This window comes from Fundulus heteroclitus, chromosome 4 (assembly GCF_011125445.2).
Source record: "Fundulus heteroclitus isolate FHET01 chromosome 4, MU-UCD_Fhet_4.1, whole genome shotgun sequence".
Classification (NCBI taxonomy): domain Eukaryota; kingdom Metazoa; phylum Chordata; class Actinopteri; order Cyprinodontiformes; family Fundulidae; genus Fundulus; species Fundulus heteroclitus.
Genome location: NC_046364.1, coordinates 3,411,158 through 3,435,702, shown reverse-complemented (window position 1 = coordinate 3,435,702; position 24,545 = coordinate 3,411,158). Strand labels below are relative to the sequence as shown.

The following is a 24,545-nucleotide window of genomic DNA, read 5'->3' as shown; positions in this document are numbered from 1 at the left end:
CATCCTGCAGCCAGAACCACTGCTTCTTTGCCTGGTTTTACCCCAGAGGTAGTCTGCGCTAGCCGTGGTCAGCCTACACAAGAATCTGTCGGTGAAGATCTGATCTTAGTTGCAGTCAAACAGACGCGTTTGACACTCGTTGCTGAAAACAGAGGCTGGGACACAATATTAGCTGCTTTATTTGCAACTATACATTATAAATGCTCAACAGCACTGTGCATGACACAACTTGTTATTTAAATAATTACAATAAACTAATTATAAACAATAACAGAACTGGATTTAATTAATTTACAGCGCCTCGTGCAATTAGATTATCACATAAAGCCGATAAAGGATTTTCAATGCAGAAATGTGTTCCTACTGAACAGCATGTCCATGCATTGTGCAGAATCTGGACTCGGTACTTGGTTGGGGCTCCTTTTGCATGAAATCTAGCGTCAGTGTGACTTTGCTTGGAGGAGATCAGCCCGCGGTTCTGCTGAGGTCTTCGTGAAGCCCAGGTTGCTTTGTTAGCTCGCCTGTCGCCCGTCGGGTGTCTCTCATCTTCTTCTTGACATATTCTCCGTTGGGCATGGGTCAGACTGTTTCTGCAGGCCGGTCAAACACAGCAATGCCATCGTGATTAAAGCTGGGATCGGTATTTTTGGCAGTGTGGGCAGGGGTCACATCAACATCCCCATTAAGGTTGTCTGCAGGCCCAACAAATGCCTTGTTATGACTTAGATAACATGTAAACTGAACTGAAACAGGTCCACCCCCTTAGTAATGGGGAGTGGTTAAGTTTCGGTTTAATTTGCAGGCCAACAATGATCTTAACGACTCCCCATTATTAAGGGGGTGGACCTGTTTCGGTTCAATTTACATGTTTTCTAAGCCATTATAAGGCCTTTGTTGGGCAATAATATAAAGCTTGGAGCTCCACACTACTCCAGACATTTTGAATTGAGAAAACATCTTCAAACTTTGGAAAAAAGTCCAGTTGTTTTTATTTTTCTAACTTTTTTTTGAATTTCCATTAACATGTTTGGATATAAGCAGCAGCTTATTTAACAGGGGCCTTTTGCGGCTCCCCCTCCTTGTGGATCTGCCTCTTTCGTCTTTTTTTAAGTCTTATGTCACATTTAGATTTTCAGAGAATCTAGATTTTGAATATAGTTCCTTTCTTTTAAAGGTTTTCTCTCTTTCCTTCCATCTCCGCCCCTCTGCTCTCCTCCTTTCTGAAGGCTTTATTTGCTTTAATTATCTGCACCTGAAGCTCATTAGGAAGTTTAGCTGAGGTCGGTCTCTATCACTCTGTGCATAATTATCCCTTTTCCCTCTTTGACACCAGTTACTGCTCAACGAATCCTCCGACGGACCCGCAACCCAAAAACATTTCCAACAGTTGCTGATTGTCTGTGGCGCGGAAGTGATGAAGCCGAGATTTATTTTCCCGTCGAAGCGACGGACAGAAAAAAAGAAAAGAAAAGGCAGCGACAATTAGCCGAGGGATCAATGAGTGCACCAACCTCCAGTTATCAGGAAAACAGATTGCTGAGTGACCAGATTTGAGGCTCGGAGGAGGAGGAGGAGGAGGAGGAGGAAGAGGAAGAAGGGCAGGGAGTGAAATGAGGCTGGATAATTAGGAGAAGCAGCCTGTATCCCCACAGGAAAAGAGCAGCCAGCTCTGTACATGCAGCTATTTGCACCATCCCTCTGTCTCTATCTCTTTAAGAGGCACCAGAAGGAGTGTGTGTGTCGGTGTGTGTTGGTGGGGGAGGGGTATCGGCTGGGGTGGAACAGTCCTGTAATGAGCAGATTTTACAGAGGCAGCGACAGCAAGGCCTAAAAAAAAAAAAACAGCGGGGGGGGTTTGGATGACTTGTTGGGTATTTTGCAACAACATTCCAGATTTTGGGTGGGGGGTGAAAAAAAACTCTGGCACAGAGACGACAACGAGGGAAGGAGAGGAACAACCGCTGCACCTGCATCCTCATCCTCGACATCCATCCGAAGCTGAGCGGAGGAGAGGAGAGAGGGAGGAAGAGGAAGAGGAGCGCCGGGGAAGGTTTTCACAGGCTGGGTCTGTTTGCGTGGTGATGGATGAGCGTCTCTGAGACGGGATCGCTAGTTTCCAGGCCAGAGCGAAGAGCTACATCCTCCGTTTCGCCTCCTTTTCTCTCTCTCTCTCTCTCTCTGTGTGTCGGTGGGTTGGTTTAATGGCGCACCAGCGCAGCGGCAGCATCCCCGTCCTGTATCCGGCTCGGTGCGGCAGGGATGAGAGGATGCTCTAATGTCGGAGTGAGGTGAGCTGGGTTTGCTGCTGGTGATCGGTGGGCCTGCGGGACTGCTGGAAAAGCCTAGGCCTCGCTTGTCTGGAGTGACTCGGCTGAGGAGCAGGAAGGTGGAGGAGGAAGTGGAGGAGGAGGAGGAGGAGGAGAGGCACTGGGAGCCCAGGGGGAAGAGGCGTCTCTCCAGAGCCACCGCCGAGGCGTGGATTGCTTCTCTGTTTCACTCCTGCTGTTTTTTTTAGAAGGAGCACCTGGTGTTTTACATCCTGAACTGAAAGGAGGCGAGGCGAGGCCCTGCACCTCCTGCTACCCGATCCAAACAAGGCCTCCTCCCTCCGTGCTCCCTCTGAGTGAAGCTCCGCTTTAACTTTTCTTCACATTCTAAGGATTTTGCCTAAACCTGTTTCATGCATGTCCACTGGAGGCAGGTTTGACTTTGATGATGGGGGGTCGTACTGCGGGGGGTGGGAGCAGGGCAAGGCCCACGGCCGGGGGGTCTGCACGGGGCCCCAGGGTCAGGGCGAGTACGCGGGGGCCTGGAGCCACGGCTTCGAGGTCCTGGGCGTGTACACGTGGCCCAGCGGCAACAACTACCAGGGCACCTGGGCGCAGGGGAAGCGGCACGGCATCGGCGTGGAGAGCAAAGGCCGCTGGGAGTACAGAGGGGAGTGGACCCAGGGCTTCAAGGGCCGCTACGGGCAGCTGGAGAGCACGGCCAGCGGGGCCCGCTACGAGGGGACGTGGAGCAACGGGCTGCAGGACGGATACGGCACGGAGACCTACTCTGATGGAGGTAAGGGGGCTCACACTGAGCTCCAGTCACACCTCAGAGCCTCGTTATGGGCATGGCTGGACAAGGTGCAACCGTCCCCACCGCACCGTTCCTGGGGTTCAGATCAGCGCTCAGACCCGTCCTGGTTATCCAGCTCTCACTTATTATAATGATTTAATTTAGGAACTGATGCGCGGAGAAGAAATCTGTAATGTAAATAAAGATTCCATTTCCCCCCAAAGCATGATGACACATGAGAGGGGAAAAAAATTCAGAAAAGCACCGATCAATACCACTTTACCAAGGTTAGGGTTTTCACCAATTCCAAATTGTTTTACAAGGACTATCAAATATACATATAAATACTCAGAAGACAAAAAAATAAAGTAGATTGAATAATGTATTTCAGGCCGACACCTATTTTCCATTTTTGTCCAATTCCATTAGTTTTTAAGGATTGAGACACAAAAACGAGGGAAAACTAATCATAGAAACAAATAAAGAAGCACCAATCAAGTTTCTCCTTCATTATAGACAATTTTATGACTATAAATTTAAATTTACTTTGCAAGGTGAAATAACACAGAAAACGAAAAATAATAAAAGGAAACATACTGACCAGGATTTTCCTGGCAGGCACAAATTTAACTTTTTTTTAATTATTATTATTTTGACAGATTTTTTTGCACGTTTTAACAAAACGTGTAAGAATTCAAAGTTCAAAACATTTAAGGATTACAAGAATTATCCTAAGAATTACAAGATTGTTTGTTTGTATTTGCACACCAAGTGTCCCACGCCTTCCTCTGATTTTTTATAAAACTCCAAAACAGTGTCTCAAATCACACACTGTTTGGCTTAAAATGGTTGGAGTTCTTAGTTATAACTCAGGAGGAAATAAACTCAGATTTACGGCCGATAATTTTTTATTAATTTATGCTGTTGGTTAAATATGTGGCTTAAAATCCTTATAATGGGTAACGTTTGTTTTCCCTGGCTGTGTGCAGCACAGAGTAAAGCATTGCCTCCCCAGCCCCACTTGTTGCTGCACACTGCTGGTCAGATGCATGAATGATGGTTTTCATCTGCAAAAAAAGGACAAATTCAGCCATTTCATAATCTTTTGTTATAATAACACATTCGTACATACATTGTTGCTGGTATGAAGGTATGCAGCAGGTTTTTTTTTAAAAATTACTCTATCAAAGCTGCTGAAATCTCTCATCCTTCCAATCCTGCTGTTTAAAGCAGTGATTATAATTTTCTTTGACGTACGTTCCACCAATTTCATTTTGAGACAGGATGGGTTAAAATAATCTATGTTTAAAAAACTGGAGAAGATCAAAAATACTTACAAAAACAGAATCCAGGTTAATTAAATAACTTAGAAATAAATCAAGCGGGGAATAGCATGATGATAGGCTTATGATTAAAACAACATCTAGTCAGAGCTTAAACCGTGTTGGACTGAATGATGTGACCGACCCCTCATTCACACTGACTCCGTCATCAGTGCGTTTTTTCTATTCGTTGCAAATAGAAGACATTCTAGTCGATGCGGCATGACGGGCAACCCTCCTCCGTCAACTTTTTAACGAAGCAAAAAGTGTAAATTTCTAAAAACCTGATGAGCCAGACAGGAAGTCAGACACAGGAAGAGTAAAAAAAACGCACCCAGAACATTTCAGAATAAGAGGCTGTCTGGTTGCATGAACGGATTCAACACGAGTCCAGTGTGGATTGCCGGCTGGATGGTGGAGCAGAAGCTGAACGCAGTCAGTGTGAAGCCGGCTTTAGAGCTGAACAGAGAAGGGAGGATGTACCTGCAGGGAGGGGTGATTACATGACAGGAAGCAGGTGATGCCATTACCCGATGGCGACCAGGAACCTGAATGATAAACAGAATACAAAGAGAAACCATCAGCATGTGCAAAACAAGGTTTAATGTTACCCCGGGAACCAGATGTCAGGGTAACCGAAACCATTAAATATAGCAGCGCTGAAGAGTCCTCAAATTAAAGCACACAGGAGAGTTAGACATTTCAGGACCATGAACCTCCGTCCAGTGGGAAAGAGCTGAAACCAGAAACCGAACTCAACCCATCCTGAGAACGAATCAGACAAACCCTTTTCCAGGAGGTAAAAGGAGACAGACATAAAGACAAGAGAGTTTTTTTTTAATATAAATAAAACAGGTACTGTGATCTACAGAGAAAAACAGCAACCAAGGACTGAAACTCGAATCTGAATATAAATGCATGAAAAACACAGAACACAACCATCAGGAAGGTTAAAACCAATGAACGAAGTGAATATGGAACACCAAGAGCAACAAACCCACAAAAAAATACAATAAAATCAAATGGCAAAGCTAAATTCTCAAAGCATCATGCAGATTTATGTCAGGACCCTCAATTTCATGTCATTTTAAAAACAAATTAAACAGGCTTTAGGTCGATGCCTTTATTAATAAATAGGCCAGAGTAACCAAATAAGTTTTCCTTTTGTGTGAAGCACAAGGTAAAACAGCGCCTCTCGTCCCAACCTCTTGCTGTGCACTGCCAGACAGCTGGCTAAAGGAAGGCTATTGCATTTATTTGTCTTTAAAAAGATGCACTAAGCTGTGTGGAGACATTGCATGTCACAAAAACCAGACATAGTAAATTATGTATTTATTTCCAAGTCTAAATCACTTCATTTACTGACAAATTAAAGCAATAATTCTGTGATTTATGTATTGATTTATGTCACTTTTATATCTTGAGCATATGGTGGGCTCCTAGTGGGAGGGCTGGTGCTGCTATGGTTGAAGATCACTGGCTGTAAATTGACAGCTTAATCGTTCAGACAAATTATTTTATGGCACATTGCTGCAAAGGAACTGAAGACATTAAAAGCATCAAATTGGATGTAATAAATTAAAAATGTACTTGATTTTTGTATGCCACTATTCATCCAGACATTTCATAGATTATTATCTCTATTTATCATCTAATTCATTTCTTTGCATTTTTTAAAGCTACGATGTAAAATAAATATTAATCTATTTATTTAATGGGGTTTGACAGTTTTGTCCCTCTGTACATAAAAATTGCTTTTTTCCTTACACCAAGGCAACACAAAAAGAATAAAAAAAAAGCCATATTTTAATCAAAAAACCAAACAAACGTTTCCACAAACCGACTCTCAGGCTGAAAGTGGAGCGACTTGCTTACTTTGCTGCTGCTGCTGCTGTAACACATCTCCAAAGCAGGATACATAAATAACATGTAGGTCACGTCCACGCGCGCTGATAGATTACAGAAGAGCCCGACCAGAATCAGAATCAGGGGTCCCACAAGTCCAAGGCCTGCAATCAGCAGCAGGTGTGCCTCAAGACCGTGTCGTAAGGGGCGTCCAGAAAAGCAAAAGCTAGGACTGATTTTCCAGAGGGTTAGTGCTTCAATTCTTCTCTGCAGCAGAACTTTGGTCTGATTAAAAATCTTAATAATTTATTGGATTTCTTAGAAACCTTTTTGATACATTAGAACCTACTTTCTAAGGGACGATAAGTCATCAAGTTACAATACATATTTATTCATATTAGAGAAGCAGCCATGAAAAAAAGAGATGCAGTGATGAATCAGAATTGGCTAATTTTCCTTGACTGGCTATGATCAGTGACCAACAGGTCAAATACGAAAACAACTAATGTTCCCCTTTTACATTAAAAGTATCAAAACGAAGAACTCCAGCCTTGAAAAAAACAGCAAAAAAATAAACAAAATTAAAATAACAGCAAAAAAAAAGACAAATAGGATGTTCATTGATCCACTTCTTTTAAAATTTAATAAAATCAGATAGACAACACAATACAACTTTATTTATAAAGCACTTTAAAAACAATACAGTTGACCAAAGGGCTGTACACCGATAAAAACGAATAATATACAGAAATACCAGTTCATCAGAATAATAAAAATGGATAAAAAAATTATAAAATAAACAAAAATCATAAAAAGTATAATAAAAACTGAGTGAAAAGCCAAGGATAAATAATGTGTTTTAAGAGATTTAAAAACATCATGTGAGTGAGCCTGTCTAGGTTGCAGTGGCAGCTTAGACTGAAAACGCTCACTGCCCCCAAATAAGTAGAGGTTCAAGGATTTATTAATAGTCTGTAATTCCTTCCTCTTCTGTTGGATTCAAAACTCTTACCTCTCGTAAAGATGCTTCAGCACATTTATGTTTTTCATGCTTTGGGAAAAAATGGAATTGACCAAAAGTAGAATCGGCAGGTCAGACCTCAAAGAAAACCAGAAATCGGTATCAGACAGAAATAAAAAGGAAAAAAAAAACACAAACAGATTGGAGAATCATTATGCTACTTAGCTAGTCAGTTGTTTGTTTTTGTCCTCCATAACAAAACACCTAAATTCTCTCCTGGCTTTTGGTTTTGATGCGCCACTCCAAGATTTAGTGCAGCACAAAAATATGCACATTTACTTTTTAAAATCAATAAAAGGTACCAAAACACAAAAATTATGAAACAGACCCAGAAAAAGGGAAAGCATTGGCAACTTAAACAACAAGAAGAAAAACAAATGGTGACAGAGATGGGAAATTAATACAAAAGCAAATAGTCAAACAGAAAATTAAAAAATATAATCAGATGCAGATAATTCAAGGTTGTTTTTTTCACAGCGAGTCTCAGATTATCAGAAAACAAGAAAACAAGGACATGTGTCTAATATTAGAAATCTCCTGTCATCGTTCCAGTTTAGACTTTTAACAACACACCGTCACCCCTGTCTCACCCCTCAACCCAAAGTCATCATAGTAACAATGAGACAGCGTGTCAGCGTATCACTGGAGACCAGTTCGCCACTCTGCTGCTCTCTGATTGGCCCGCTGCTGCCGCCAATCCTGCGTCTTGCCTCATTTTGTCCCGGTCTCTGGGGGGTTGTAGCTTGAGGCGCTTCACAACCGTGTGAGATGACCCGGATTGTCCAGACAGGGTCAGAAGGAGTCTTTGTTTTCTTCTTGTGAGAATTCATGGTTGTTTTCACCTTAACTGCAGGTTTAAAAACAACTGCGTCACGCCTCCTCGCTTCCGCTCACGTGGAAGACCTCCGACAGGCGAATGTAGCACGCACGACCTGACACATTTACAACAACCCAGTAAATGTGCAGGTTTTCTTCATTCAGTCCACACATGCACACATTACATTTTTATCCATGTAAGGACTTTTGATTTGACTTCCTAGCTGCATTTATACCAAACACCTAACCCTAACCCTAATCACGAACAGTACACACCTGACCCAAACTTTAACCAAAACTTAGTTTGCACCATACCCCTGAACCAGGGGTACTCGAACAGATTAAAGGGCCACCAAGACATTTGAGCAGTGGTGGCTTGTTAAAAATTGCAGGAAGAAATTGTGGATACAATGAACCTGAATAAAATATAAAAAGTAATCATCACATAATATCAGTTCTCTATCTGTTCTTCAAAATATGTCTGACTTTTGATTTGTCATCATTCCTGTTCCATTTTGTCTTTATTTGAGTGTTTTTCTTTATAGGCCTCCTAATTTCAATATTTTACCTTTTAATATGCTGTGGGGAGCCGGAAAAATAAGTCAGTATGTTTAACGTCATACTTTTGGCTTCCACGTGACTTCATGCTAGTCTCTAATTGGTTACTTAAAGATTCTCCCCAGGCCACAGCTCTATGCCACTGTGGCCAATAAGCACTTTTTTTTTAATCATTTTTCATCCAGATTAATTCATCGTACCTGTCGACCAAAGTCACACCCTGGCAGCTTTAGATGCTCAGGCGCCAATGTCCCTCAAAGGAGATGCAAAGAGACATGTCAGATGACAATAAAACAGGACAGTGTGTGAGTGAATAGCACAGTGAACAAAAGTTTGGTCATTTATTCACAGAATAATAATTTCATGATGCTTTCATTGGAGGAAAAAAGCAAACGAAGGACTTTGGACCGGACCAACCAGACTTAAAAGTCCAGCAGGATTTAAGTTCAAGTATAATTCGTCATTGTGCTGTAGTCTCTGACCTCAGGAATCAAAATGCAAAGGAAAACCAACAGTAAATTACATTTCTTCTCACTCTGAAGGAGCACTTTCTTGCTTTCTGTTGTGTTATGCATGCATCATGAGTCCTGCTGGCAGATAATCTTCTTGCATTTATTTTTATTATTCTTAACTCAGAATTTTGAGGAAATGTCTTTTTGTAATCTCTATACTCTAATTGGAAGTCTTTACCACAGCGGTGGTCCCCTGGCAAATTAGGCACATCGGGAGAATGAGTGAAAATCATTGTGTGTGGTTGTCTTTGAATTGATTTTCACCTTCCGCTTTTCCTTTTACAGCAAGTTTAGAACACGTAATTTTCACCCAATGTAGGCTCTTTCTGCTGTGTCGGTATCAATTAACGAACTGCTGCAAAAGGGAAAGCGAAAACGTACCCAATCCTAGCATTAAAACGACAGTCGAAGCTGCTCTAATACCTAGCTGATGTTCTGGCAGCTGGTTGGTCTTCTTTAATGTGGAAACAGCACATTCAATAACACGCTCCCCCCCTTCCTCTGCATGGAAACATGGATGTAGTGAAAGAATCAGAGCTATATTTTATTTAATCCTGTCTGATTAAGATCCAAGATCTCACTTACTTGAGACTTGTGTTAATAAAACAAAAAAAAACAACAAGAAAGTTACAAAGACAGCAACAATACAAATGATTAAACCATTCAACTCTAATTAAGTTAGTAAAATGTAATCTAAAAACAAGGGCAGGTTTCATAGGAAGATTTCTCTACCTAAAATGAGTTTAAATATTACCAGAGGATCCAATGTGGATGATTTCAGATCCTGTTTTTTAAAGCCTAAAAAAGGAGGTCTGCCAAATTAAAACCAGGCTTTGGTCCCCATAAGGTGTTCTGGGTCTTCAGAGGGTTGGTAAAGAAAGGGTCCTAAATAGGCCACATAAACAAGTGCACACACACACACACACACACACACACACACACACACACACAAGCCATATTCTTGGCTTACTGTATGTTGTGAGTACTTTGCATTGACTCTAATTTATTTCCATTGATTTCCATTCATTTTCAACCTTTTCTATGGCCTAACCCTGACTCTGGCCCAAAACCTAACCCTTGCCAGTACATAATTAATCCTAACCCTGAATTCAATTCACACCTTAGTCCTAAACCTAACCCCGAGCAAAGAGCAAAAAGAAGGACCAGGAAAATGTCTTAATTTTACAACACACAGTCTTCACTTTGCTGGTAAAATACAAAATAATTGTCATCATTCAGCAGCACAAACAGGCGCACACACACACATACACACACACACACATACATCCTTGTTTTAAATACTTACTGAGGACCGTACCTTGACTTCCGTTCATTTTCATCCCTTTCTATGGCCTAACTCTGACCCTAAATCTAACCTAAACCTACCTGACACCTTAGTCCTAAATCTAACCCATGACCCAGAAAAAAGTGAGGGCCAAAAAAAGGTCTTCACTTTGCATTAACGTCCTCACTTTTATAGTAAAATGGGCAAAACATTTATCACTTAGCTGCAGGTACAAGAACACACACATGTTGGCATATATATAGTTGTGAGGACCTTCCATCGACTTCCACTCATTTTATATTGCTTTCTATGCCCTAACCCTCAATCTAACCCCACCCTAAACCTAAGGTCACGAATACATTCCTCACCCTGAACTTAACCTAAACTCAATTTACAACTTAACCATAAACCTAAGCATTAGCTGTAGTTGCATTGTGTGGACTTTGTGCAAAATGTCCTCACAATGCCAATCTGTCCACACAACGTTGGTCTACTGTCAGTTTTGGTCCTCACAACAATAGTTATACATGCACATACACACACATGGTCTAGGCCCAAAGAGACTACATAAACCACTTGCCTGCTGCTTTAAAGACAATAATAATAATAATAATAATAATAATAATAATAATAATAATACAGACAGTAAATACTTGAGTTTTGAAATCATAACAATGAGACATAAGGTTATAACTTTCACTGTTTAAACTTTAAGATCCAAAGACACAGATTGGACTTTTAAAATATTTTTTATGAGATTTTAATAATGAGACTATGAGTCAAAATTATTATGACTGAATCTCATAATTCTGAGTTTGTAAGTCAACAGTATCACTTTAGAAGTCAAAATTCGGACTTGGGATTTCAAAGTTCAGAATATAAAATCAAAATTCAGTCTGAAAGTCAACATTCAGATTTTTGAATAAAAGTTGTCATTTGGAAACTCATACTTACGACTTTGAATCTTACACTTATGACTTGGAAAGTCAACATGATAATTTTTATCTCAAAAGTGATATTTTAATTTCCTTTTTAAATCAGATTATTTTACTTTTCTACTCTTTTAAAAGCAGGAAACATTTATAAGTGTTTTACAGGATATTCAGGAAACTACATTAAAATAACAAAAACTTTTAAGCTTGGTTTTAAAAATAAAAACGTAACACTTAAAGTGTTACATAAAAAGAAACATTTTCAAATGTAACTTTAAAAGGTCAGCAATCTGACCTGGTTTTAAAACCTTGTTTTTTTTTCAACACCTTGTTTCAAAAGTATAATTAGGAAATTTAAAATCACTTTAAACATCATAGTAAATGACTCTGTATCTGATGTTCTCATAGTTCTGACTTAAACTCATAATACTCTCTTCATCAGGGGCAGGAATGGGCATCCAGAGGAAACGTGGCAAACATTTATCAAAAGTAATCACAGAGAAAACAATTGCTTTAAAACACATGGATAAATGATCATGACATTTTTACAAGGGGTGGACTTGGCCTAATCAGGAGGAATTAACCTTTAATGGTGACCCAGAATCAGTGAGCAGACATTTCCTCAGACAGTCATGGATTCAACTGTAAACTGTAAACATCTGTCCACTGCAGGATGTAGCTGTTTGTAGAGCATCGCTGGGGTTAAATACTGACATACTGGGACAAAAAACACTAATGGCAATCATTAAAAACATTTTTTTCTCAACAAACATCTTGTTGATGCACATTTTGGGAAATGCATTAACATGATGCATTGATTCATTAAAATTATCCGAGTTCAAATCCATGCATCTATACTCCAGTTTAGTTTGATTATTAACGAAAAACAGGTCTAGATTGCATCAGAACAAGACTTAGCAGTGAACCCCCATCCTGAAGAAGCATGTGGCGATGGTGGTTGCTGTTGTGCATCTGCACCGCTCACATTATTGGATCTGGGACACAGCCTGGCTTTGTAGGTTTGAAATGCAACCTGGAAGATTAAAGTTTGGAGTTCAGTGGGAGGAAAATGGATTATCTGCATGAAATTGATCTAAAATGACGAACTAAATATAAAATATGGAGCAGAAAACATCAAAAACTGAAAATAAAATTCCCACTTCTTTTTTGCTGAGTTAGAAATTTAAACAAGCTTACGAGCAGTTGATCAAAAATACTCATCCAATCAGGTCTGGTTTCAGTCAGCTCGCCTGATTGATTGCTTTTAGCTCTGAGTCAGGCCGAGCTGAAGTCACAGCCGGCGAGTTCACGAAGGGAGAGGCGACAGATGCTGAAACGAGTCTGATAAAACGAACCGCAGCTTCGTCAGCAGGAACCACAGCTGCAGGGCTCCTCTGTAAGTACAACTGACAGGCGGAAAGTCTAACACCAGTTTCCTGTCCAGAAACATCAAAACCTTGGAAGGTGAAGACCGTCTGACCACCAGCAGGATTTGAAGAGAAGAGAAAGTCACCTGGAGACAGGAGGGCAGGGGTTGATGGGGTGCAGGATGACAGAAACACATTCTTTGTCTCCTTTCTTTTCAGGTGTTGAGATCATTGCCCTCGTTTTTAGCACATCTCCCAACCGGTGTTATTTTTAGGCTTTCTCTTATTCTCACTTTTAAATCTGGGCTGATGTGCTTCAGCTGGCAGCATCTCAAACATTCCTACAACAGGCGTTGGCGCAAACATCACACAAAGAAGGATAAACGCTGGTTGTTGAACATCTTTCACACATATTTTCCGAGTTATTTTCCCTCAGACCCCCATGAGGGGGCGCTGTTAGAAACCTGCAAATGCTGCAGGCTGAGCATTTCTTTCAGCTTTTAAATGCTTAAAGCATGAGCTACAGTTGACTCAGAGTTAAGCTTTTTGTGTTTTTAACCCAAAGCACTGATAAATTCTGTGATAGTAATATCATGATTATACAGTAGTTAATATTTCTTCATTGATCAAAAGTCCAGAAAACAGAGAAATCTGTCAGGAAACCCAACACAAAAAACAGACAAAATGCTGTTAAATTAGTCACCAGAAAAAATAAAAATAAACAAAAAGAAGTGCCAACAGGAGGTTCAAAAGTTTCAGAATACAAACCACTTCAATACACTCGACCATTTTTACATGACTTTAATGTTTTTATTTTACTCAGCGACTTTAATATGACCTAAATAAATAAACGCCTGCCAGGGTTGTGCAGACAGATTTGAAACAGCTCAGAAATTATTTGTCTCTTTGGCGTACAGAAGGTGATAAACTGACAGATCATGTATTGATCAGAACCTGCGTCGGGTCTTTGCTGGATTTTATTTGATTGTTTTTTAATGACAGCCCTTCCAGTTACTGTGTCTTCTGTACCTGAATAACTGGAAAGGGTTGAAGACTTTTGACCTGTAGAGTTGGAAACCAATACATCTGACTGGCTAGAAATGACAATAACTACAAGTTACAACAGAATATTTGTACAGTCACTTTGTCATAATTTTACAAGATCTTACATTTTAACTTCAATTGATTGCATCTCTACATAGTATACTACCATCATCTTCTACAATCTGCAGCATAACCTGTCGATGTGGAAACAGCAGTAGTAGTCAGATGTCCTACAACAGCTCTGTGGTCGGTTCCACGTAACTCATAAATGAATCCTGTGGTTTTGTATCCGTAAAAACAAAATAACCTTACTGGTTTAGCATAATGGGTGTATTGAGTGTCCCGTTTCAATTAAACTGTTATCTGGGGTATTGTAGTTGATGCCAAGTAGATGAATGGGGTTGTTTTGTTGGTTTTTTAAACATTTTTAAACAAAAGTTAACTGAGGTATACACATATTAAAATACTAATTCCTTTGGCACTAATATGCAGTTTATAAATAAATGACCCACATACCTGGATGCAAAATAATTTGTGATATCTGTGAGTTTGTACCGAGAAAACAAAAACAAACAGGAGACAAAAAGTGAGAAAACTCAGTATAAAGACACAATAGGCTAATTCTTTTCAGGTTTTACCACCTTCCGTCAAAAACAGATTAAACTGTGATTTTTTTTTTTTTTTTATGCTGCTGAAAGAAAATCCCAGTTACGTTGACTAATTAGCAGTAGTTGGGTTATGATTTAAACGAACAAAATTTGTAGTTTCTCTATCGTCACTCATATCATCATCCAGACAATATCGCCATCCCGATAACGCCGAGATTGAATCGTAGTTTAAATCTGATGTCTGTCTGTCTCTCAGGGACCTATCAGGGCCAGTGGCTGGCCGGGATGCGTCATGGGTACGGCGTACGGCAGAGCGTCCCGTACGGCATGGCGGCCGTCATCTTCTTCCCTCTCAGAACATCCATAAACTCCCTGCGCTCCGAGCACAGCCACGGGCCTCCGGCTGCACTGGAGGACGGGGTCGCCACCACGCCCACGGACGGGGTGGTCGCTGGGCTGGCGGGGAGTCCAGTGGGTCGAGGCGGGTTTGCTCTGATGGCTCCTAGTGAAGCAGACCGGCAGAGGAAGAGGAAAGGTCGGTTCAGGCAGTCCATCCTCAGTGGACTGAAGCTTCGGCGCTCCGAGTCCAAAAGCTCCCTGGCCAGCCAGCTCAGCAAGCAGAGCTCCTTCTGTAGCGAGGCCGGCATGAGCACCGTCAGCTCTGCCGCCTCTGACATCCACTCCAACGCCAGCGAGAGTGAGCAGGGTGCTCCGGTGGACGCCACTGTGACTGAAATGTATGCCGGAGAATGGAGGAGCGATCAGAGGGCTGGCTGGGGGGTGAGCCGGCGCTCCGACGGGCTGCACTATGCAGGAGAGTGGGCAGGCAACAAGAGGCACGGGTATGGATGCACCACCTTCCCCGACGGCACCAAGGAGGAAGGGAAGTACAAGCAGAACATGCTGGTGAGCGGCAAACGTAAAAACCTGATCCCTCTGAGGGCCAGTAAGATCAGAGAGAAGGTGGACCGAGCTGTCGAGGCTGCAGAGAAGGCTGCAGACATCGCCAAGCAGAAAGCAGAGATTGCAATGTCACGGTAAGGTGGTCCATAACCCTAAATATCCCAAAACAGCAGAGAAAATTGCAGAAACATTCTTCCCAAGCTGCCAGACATTCATGTCATCTCTTGAGGTGGTCTCGATCAGTAGTTTTCCAGGCTTTCTGATAGTCTTTCCAAAGCTTTTTTTTACTGCCTTTGAGCCCAGCACCTGATCCTTTTATGACAAATATTCTTGTTTGAGGTGGGGAATGCACTGCACAGCGGGGGAAATAAGTTTTTTTAAATATATAATTTACAGGGCATTAAATTCAAGTAAAGCTGCACAAAATATCAAATTGCAATAATCATAGTAATGTCAATTTAATCAACCTCACAGTCGCAAAGGACTGTTTGGATGCATGTATGTTTTCATGATATTATGCAGTCTGGAACCAAAGTAATGCATACTTTCAGATAAACTAACTCAAATCAGTTTATAAAGGGCTTATATGTAAAAAAGGAAATTAAAGTGGAATGACATAGGGAAGAACCTCACCAAAATATATCAAATACTTAGTAGAAATGTTTAAATTCGTAAGGCACATGTCTCCCATATGGAGAAGCTAGTCTCATGCATTGGTGAGTTGTGATTTTTATCCATTTTTCAACTCAAACTACCTTCAGATCTTGAATGTTCAGGGGGCTTTTCTAGACAATCTAGAGATTTTTATGATTTCTATTTCTATGGTGTGTGACTCTATTGTCTTGCACTCTTGTTTCAACATCAGGCTTCTTGCCATCCAGTGTACTATAATAAAAAACACCTCAATATGATGAGTGGGATGACATCCAAAGAGATCAATTTCCAGGATTTAATTGGCTGTCCTAATTAGCTGTCTGCAGCAAACCTAAAATAGGCTTCAACGTTACTTTTCCTTCACCAGTGGAGTATTGTGCAGTGCATATGCATAAAAGATCTTCAGCAAATGTCTAAATGTTTTTATGTGTCATTGATAGCAATTATCCTAGGCTGTTAGACAACCTAATTCAGTTTCAATTCAATTAATGTAATGTAACTGGTACTTTGATGAAGTCTATCTATAAATGAGATGGTACTTTTAACAGCAGGGGCTCTGGTTGTAATGAATTCATAGCCATAAAGAGTGTGATGAATTTTTAAACATTTCTATTGTCACTTTTATCATTATTTAATCATTATTTACTGTTTATACATTGACCTTCAGGTTGGTACTACAGAGCACTAGTTGCTAAAGCCAGCCACCATAGAGTTTCTTCCCTTGGTCAGCGCCCAGATCAATATGCTTATTTGCACCAATGCAATTGTCTTTTGCTAAAATGTGAACAAATCAAGACAAATACTTCTATTTACCATTTTTGTATATAGTGTCTTTAAAATGCCTTTATTGAGAGCCAAGTGGAACCAAAGTCAAATATCTTGTTGAAGAAAAAGCTGATTCTGATTCACTAGATGGCGGTTACCGACATCTACTGTGAATCTCATGCCAAAAGGTCAAAGAAGCATTGACATGTTTAATACTCCAGCTGTATAAATGATTCAAAAGCATCAAATAGAGGAATAACAGCTGTTATAACTACAGTATATACATAAAGCCAACAACATGGCTGGTAATCCTTTTAAAATGGCATCACTTTTGTTACTGTTAGCCTATTAAATGGTAAATGGACTGAACATATATAGCGCTTTTCCAGTCATGTTGACCACCCAAAGCGCTGTACACTATAGCCACATTCACCCAGTCGCTCTCACTAACGCACACACATTTATACACCGAGACGCAGCTCGGTAGGCAACTTGGGGTTAAGTGCCTTGCCCAGGGGCACATCGACATGTGGCAGGGGGAAGCTGGAATCGAACCCACAACCCTCAGATTGCCAGACGACTACTCAACCCACCAAGCCACAGGACCACAGGTTACACAGGACCAAAAATACACTTTAACGTGGTAAATAGATATATTGTGTCCCTGTGGCTCTCTTATATTTGCCATTTTTATAAAGTGTACTCATAAAAACAAAGCAAATTTTCTCCTTGTCACAAGCTACTATTTAAAAAGTTCCAAATATCATTGAGTTAGAGGTGTTGTTACGCTAAAATGGTTTGGACTGGGAAAATTATTAAAAAACAACCTGTGTTCAAAGAGAAACTGGGAGAGAAACAATATTAAGAAAGCCTGGAAAAATATTAGTCCAAAAAGCTTCTCATTAATAAAGGCAACACAAAGTCTGAATACAGAAGTGATGGCGTTAAAAGTGTTGACCTTTCTGACTGTGTCTGCCTGTCTGGTTCAGGATGAGCCACGCCCGTGGGAAGGCGGAGGCTGCTGAAAGGGTGGCACAGAAAGCGATGGAGGAGTGCCGACTGGCCCGGATAACTGCCAAAGAGCTCTCGCCCTCCTTTCATATATACGGCAACGGTGAGAAGCCAGCATGCATGCCAGCTGTCTGGTTCCTTCATTCCTTAAACACTGTGTTCTGTTACAGCTAAGGTTTCTCGGCTCTAGAAATGTGCAACGATCTAACATGAGTTCACACTTAACAGTGTGGATTTGAGCATTTTTACTGCAACCTTTTATTGGGAAACAAAAAAAACTTCATGCATAAAGAATTAGTAAACCTGAAGAATCAGATAAACGCCTGTGTGAGAATATAAAAATAACTCGGCAGCCCTTACTTTTGGGGTGGCATTGTCAAGTATTTAAATATATATGCATAAAGTGAAAATAAAAACAGCAGCCACATACACTTGTTAAATCATCAGGATTTGTGATGTCTTGCAGTGGTTCTCAAACTCCCCTGCTTGCATAAGTGTGTGCACCCTAAACATTTTGAATATATGAAAATTAGTCTTAATTCAGGTCTTTATTATGCACATGAGCACAATTATGTATATTTGGCTATAACTCTGACTGCTATGTCAGCATAGTCCTGCCACTAAGATCGGTTGTATATGACGAATATGCATGCTCAGTCATTTTAGTCGCATGGATACACCACCTTAGATGTATGGAAGTTTGAAGCAAGTTCACAGCGATAGTCTACAAGGAGTGAAATTCACAGTTTGTTCAGTCACCTTTTAATTAAATTTAAAATTCAGTCTTTTTTGGCACAGACCTGCAATCAGTTCCAGTGGATCTGAGGAAGGATTTTCCTCAAATTTGCTGTCTTGCATTCTTTAGTAAAAGCCATAGTTTGCATAGAGGTTACAGAGGATCTAAAACACAAAGGTGTCAAGGTATCAGTTTAAAGGAGGGGACAAAAAGATTGCATATCATTGCATACTGAATACCAACATAAATAATTGGTGCAAATATGGAACCATAGTGAGATGACTAAAACTGGAGGTTTTCTTTAAAATTTACCAAAAGACAAGAATGATTTAGGTCAGTGGGGTCTGGTTTGTATTGGTTGCATTTTAAATAGCACCATTATATCTTGCATTCTCCATATGTCTGGACTTAGCAGCAGGGTTGAAAGAAAGAAGCCTTTTACTTAAAATAAAACACCCCTGGTTGACTAAATGTCTCATAAAACTGGGATCTGCGCTGATGGAACCAAACATCCCCAGAGGACGACAACACCAACAGTGAAACATGGTGGTGGCAGCATCATGCTCTGGGTGCACCAGTTAGATTTGACCCAAAACCTTTCAGGGATCTTCTAGACAGCTGAAGATGAAGATAGATTGTAAGGTTATGGTCAAATCAAACAAAAGAGTGACTTTGTTAGAGAAAAAACACAGTTTAGGAAGAGCCAAGTCCAAAACTATTTCTGACAGAATATCTATGGAGTCACTTTTAGAGGCCTGGGAACGAGACAGTCTGAGAGATCTCATCCAGTCAAGATGTGGCTTTCTGATAAACTCCAACTTAAGAAGATGAATGCTGAAATTGTTTTAAAATGTGCTTAAAATATTAGTTTAAGGGTGCACATATTTATGCTGGAGCATCTGTTTGTTTTACGTGTGAAAAACTTTCGATTTTTTTCGATCTCCTGGTTTTACAAAAAACAAACCTGTTATTTTCCTGTAAGGACGGCTGTGTTGTAATTAGTGGTTGATAATTGATGGAGCCGCTTTCATCTTCCTGAATTAAAAATTCAACAAACCCGAGAAAACAAATCCAGATCAGAGGAGGAATTTACTGCCAGTAAACATGTTCAACAGTAAAAACCGAAGGATTCAGTTGTGTGAGTTCATGTCAAATCCAAGTGTTTGCTGTGGGGATCAGCAGCATAAGGTTCGTTTTGTTGCAGCTCCCCGCCTCTTTGCTTCCCTGCATGCCTGTAACACTTTCTCGCTGTGGGTTTTGTTCTGGATCTTTGCCAAATTAATTCACCGGTCCTGCTCTCCCGCTCTCCTAGGGCTCGAATGTCAGACGCTCAAACACCAAGACGCCAAGGACAAAGACCACGAGGTCATCTCCACAGGAACGGACAGTCCGGAGCTGTGCACTCCTGACACCACGCCGCCTGTAATAACACCTGATCTGAGCCCCGTGCTGAGCGTCCCCACCTCTCCCCCTCGCAGCCCGCAGAAGCACGTCCACCGCCCCAGGAACGCCTGCTTCATGCGGCAGAGCGCAGTGGACGATCAGGGCGGGGCTGAAATTCAGGTGTTGGTAGAGGGGCGCGGGATGGACCTGCAGAGGCCGGCCGCCGACAGTTGGACTGACGACATGTATCCGGAGCGAGGAGGCAGCAGCCGCTCGACCACGCCCTCTCTGCTCGAAGAGCAGGAGACCCAAATCAACGGCCACGAGCAAGCCCCTCTGTCCAATCACAATCCCCGGGAGAAACCCTTGCCCACTCATAAATCCCGGGATTACAGGGCGTGGGAGCACTCCCTGCCCAACCAAAAGCCGCCCAAGCATGCCAGCTCCAATCACAAGTCCAGAGAGTACTCGTCCTCCAATCACAAGACACGGGATCATTCCTCCGCCAATCACAAAGCCTGTGAGCATGCCTCTTCCAACTACAAGCCGCAGGTGCACATTTTATCCAATCACAAAGCATTTGAACACAACACATCCAATCACAAGACTTCTGAGCATGCTTCTTCCAATCACAAATCCAGAGATTATATCTCCTCCAATCACCATGCAAAGGACCACATTTCTTCCAGCGTCAATGCTCGAGAGCACGTCTACTCCAACCACCATCAGAAGCAGCACAACTCCTCCAACCACAAGCTGACTGAGCATGCTGTCGTCGACCAAAGGCTGGACGGCCTGCCTGGGGGGTGGACTGCTGAAAGCACCCTCAGGTGGAGCCCCGCCCACTCTCGCCTCACTGAGCAGGACGAGGAGAGGATGAACGACTACACGGTCGACATGCGGCTGCACTGTCCGGATTCTCAGACGACGGCGGGACTGGGCCAGGAGTCCCCGGCTCCGAAGAACAACCGTCTGCGATCGCGGGGCCTTCGGCCGGTGCGGGAGGGATCCACAGACTCTGTACAGATGCTGGACAACCTGAATGTGGGGCCAGAGGTGGAGGAGTGGCCGCTGCACAGGGACCTCACCCTCTCCCCTCCCTTAAAATCTCAGCCCATCACTCTGGAGCAGGAAGGAGAGCATCTCACCATCAAATCAAACTCAGTGAGTCGCCTCCCGCCATGTTGGTAGCAAATCTCTGAGCCAGACACCCTGCAGGGTAACGATTGGGTGATCCAGAATGATGCACCTTTCAGAGGCCCCACTGCCCCAGCACACCTGAATCAGGTTCTGCAGAGGGCCGGCACCGCTTATTCAGGTGTGTTGGGGCATTGATGCATCTAAAAGATGGACTCTGGTTCTTTACTGCCGGCGCTGGAGATCCAAAAACCAAAACTGGTTGCAAGTTTGAATTTTCTCTAATCAGGGTCAAAATGATCCATACAGATGCAAGTTTTTACTCATTTCATTTTGGATTTCATAACATTTCAATAAATGTAGAAAGCATACAGCTTTTTTCCACGTTGTATTTTGCATTTAAATAATTAATAAAATTTGATTTAAACTTATATTTAATACAAATTCCAATGAATTATGTGTTCATTTAATCATATAATAAAATAATAACAGTCATCCAAGGATTTATGGAAAACCTGATATAATCAGAATCAGAATCAGAAATACTTTTTGAATTAATATTGTTGTTGTAAAAAAAAATGCAGGGCAAAATCTATATTTTGTTAAATGTCTCTATTAATGTGAACTAATTGTTCCTTCCTCTCTTGTCTTTCAGGGCTCCAGCTCTGTTCTGGTGGTTATGGTCATTTTACTCAATATTGGAGTAGCCATTCTTTTCATCCACTTCTTTATTTAAACATTATGCAGTTATAATCTACTAAGACTCATTGATAACTATAGTATATTATATTATTACTAACTGAGACGGACGTCCTGCGTGTTGGACCACAAGGATTGGACACAGCAGAGCCTTTCTATCGTTGCTACAGGTCTTTCCCCCTTCTGTTGAAGCCCTTTTCGGTTCCCTCCTTCCTTTTCAGACGCTTGTTTTGAGCTTGCAAACACGAGGAGGAAGAAGCTTTTTGAGTCCAGAGAGCAGCTTTAATTGGGACACGCGTGCATGGGTGTCCATCACCGACAGACAGAAGGTGGCGCCAGTCTACACAAGAATATAGCAACCCTTGTTTCCCGGTTACCATGAGGATCATGCTAACCCAGAGCACGGCTCCCTCTCCATCCTGTCACCCTTTCCCCTCCCCAGCCTCCGTCGGCACTATGCGCTACGTACGAAACTATGCTGCAAGAGTAGATCCATTTTAAAGGGCTCTGTCATCATCCTGTTCTTTTCCTTCCGACACAAACACACACAACCATTGCATGAGGCTGTGTACGGTTTTGAAGAAGTGCGTTCTTTCTATCCCTTTAATCGACTCAGTTTCCGCCCCCCCACCCCCCACCCCCACATCCGTCACCTCCACCATCAGCGCAGAATCGGACCAGATTCGCGTTTGATTCCTGGAATCAGACGCCGGCACACGCCAAATTCACCGATAAATGGGTGGCATTCATACGTCCAAACGCGCACACACATCAGCACGCAGAGAATAAAACACATAAAGTAACCGTGGAGGTTTCAGCCTCACCCCCCCTTCCCCCCCTTTGTACAGCCTGGAGACTGTTATGTTATAACCACTAATTCTAATATATATGTCGATGTGTCATTATTATCCGACTTTGTTACTTTTTGCAGTTTGCAAGACAGAGAGAATGCTGAGTGCCTCGTATTTATTCATTTCCCCTCTGAAATGTTAATTTCTAACCCGTGATTTAAGAAAAAGAAAAAAACACTAAATGTGGGCGGGGCTAAGAGGAGACTTGACCCTGACCTCCACCTGCCCTCTTTATCCTGAAATGGCATGCACTGTTTTGTCTCTCTCTCGTCGCCGCCCCCCCCCCCCCCCCTCTTTGTGGACCAGTCACATTGTGTCATTTTCAGACACATTCTGGGCCGGGTAAGTTTTTTATGTATTTATTTTAATTCTATATTCATTTATTTTTCTTCCAGCATGTTTGTTTAGCCTGCTCAATCTGGTGTCGGTCTGTGAGCCCCTCCCCCCTCCGTCGAGGCGGGGCGGGGCAGGGCGGGGCGCAGAGGGCGGTGTAAAATAAACGCTAGCTTTTACCTCTCAGCGGGTACCGAGACGTCCCCGAGTTTCTGAATGATACGAAGAACAAACTTTCTGCTACTGTATGTTTTATACTTCGCACCCGGTGGCATCATCATGTTGTGACATCATTGCATGCCCGAGCATGCTCTTTCTTACTCTTTGGTTTATGAGGTTGTTTCAAAGTCAACGTGGAGAAAATAATATAATGTTTGAAATGAACAGGCTTGGTGTGGTTATTGTTTCTGTCTGTTATGCTTCAGTTCTGCAGTCAGGGCTGGTTCTTGTGTTAATGAAGCCCTGGACGAGCCCCCATTTATGCTGCTCCACCCTTAACCAATCCCCCCCACCCCACCACCCCTTTCCATGAAGCCCATTCTGGGGGAAAAACACACAAAAATACATCATTTTGTATACTTTTCAGATACATAAAGAGCTAAAATATCAACGGGCTGGTTTTCATCGCTCTAAAGTGCTGCAACAACTTTCCACCCTTACAGATGTCTTTGGTTTTTGCTTTTTTATTCTATTTGAATGTTTCAATTAAATTTTATTTATACAGCTCCAATTCATGAAACATTTCATCTCAAGGCTCTTTCCAAAGTCAGCTTCCATCAGATCCTCCAGGTTGGTGAGAAAGTTTCCTCTCTAAGGAAACCCAGCAGGTTGCATCAAGTCTCTCCAAGCAGCATTCACTCCTCCTGAAAGAGCGTAGAGCCACAGTGGACAGTCGTCTGCATTGTTGATGGCTTTGCAGCAATCCCTCATACTCAGCATGCATGAAGCGACAGTGGAGAGGAAAACTCCCCTTTAACAGGGAGGAGAACCTCCAGCAGAACCAGAACCAGGCTCAGTGTGAACGCTCATCTGCCTCCACCCACTGGGGCTTAGAGAAGACAGAGCAGAGACACAGAAAGCACAGAAGCTCACATTGACCCAGGAGTACTTTCTATGTTAGAGAAGACAGAGCAGAGACACAGAAAGCACAGAACCTCACATTGACCCAGGAGAGTTTGAGTTCACCAAATAAATTTTAATCTCCGACAACAATGACCTAAAGAAATAAAAAATGTTTTTTAAATTATGATTTTATTTATCCATCCAGGGGGGGCTGGTGCCTATCTCCATCAGTGATTGGGAAAGAGTCGAAGTCCTCACTGGTCAGGTTGATATCCATCTTAGGGCAACACAGAAAAACAGGTTAAACAACCACAAACACACAAACCTAACCTAAAAGTTCTGATTCTGGACAGTGGGAGGAAGCTGGAGTACCCAGAGAGAACCCACGCAGGAGCAGGGAGAACATGTAAACTCCATGTATAAAGACCCCAGGTTTGAACCCAGTATCTTGTGCTGCCAACTGTGCACTCTGATTTAAATTATTAGGGGGAAAAGTTGTCCGAGATCTCTGTGAAAAAGTAATTTTCCCCCTAAACATAATAACTGGTTGCTTCACTCTTGCCAGCTGCAACTGGCAATGAGTCTTTTGCATTTTGACCCACTCTAAATAAGACCCAGACCATCACTCTACCACCACC

At 42.0% G+C, this 24,545-nt stretch overlaps 1 protein-coding gene across 1 annotated transcript; it reads left to right on the top strand.

Moving 5' to 3' along the window:
• Positions 1-1,768: 1,768 nt before the first annotated feature.
• On the top strand, positions 1,769-23,229 carry si:ch211-146m13.3 (junctophilin-3). The gene is made up of 5 exons (XM_012880780.3): positions 1,769-3,066; positions 14,630-15,410; positions 17,685-17,809; positions 19,755-20,989; positions 21,618-23,229. The coding sequence occupies exons 1-5, from the start codon at positions 2,685-2,687 to the stop codon at positions 21,696-21,698; spliced, it is 2,604 nt and encodes an 867-aa protein (XP_012736234.2). The 5' UTR covers positions 1,769-2,684; the 3' UTR covers positions 21,699-23,229.
• Positions 23,230-24,545: the final 1,316 nt, after the last annotated feature.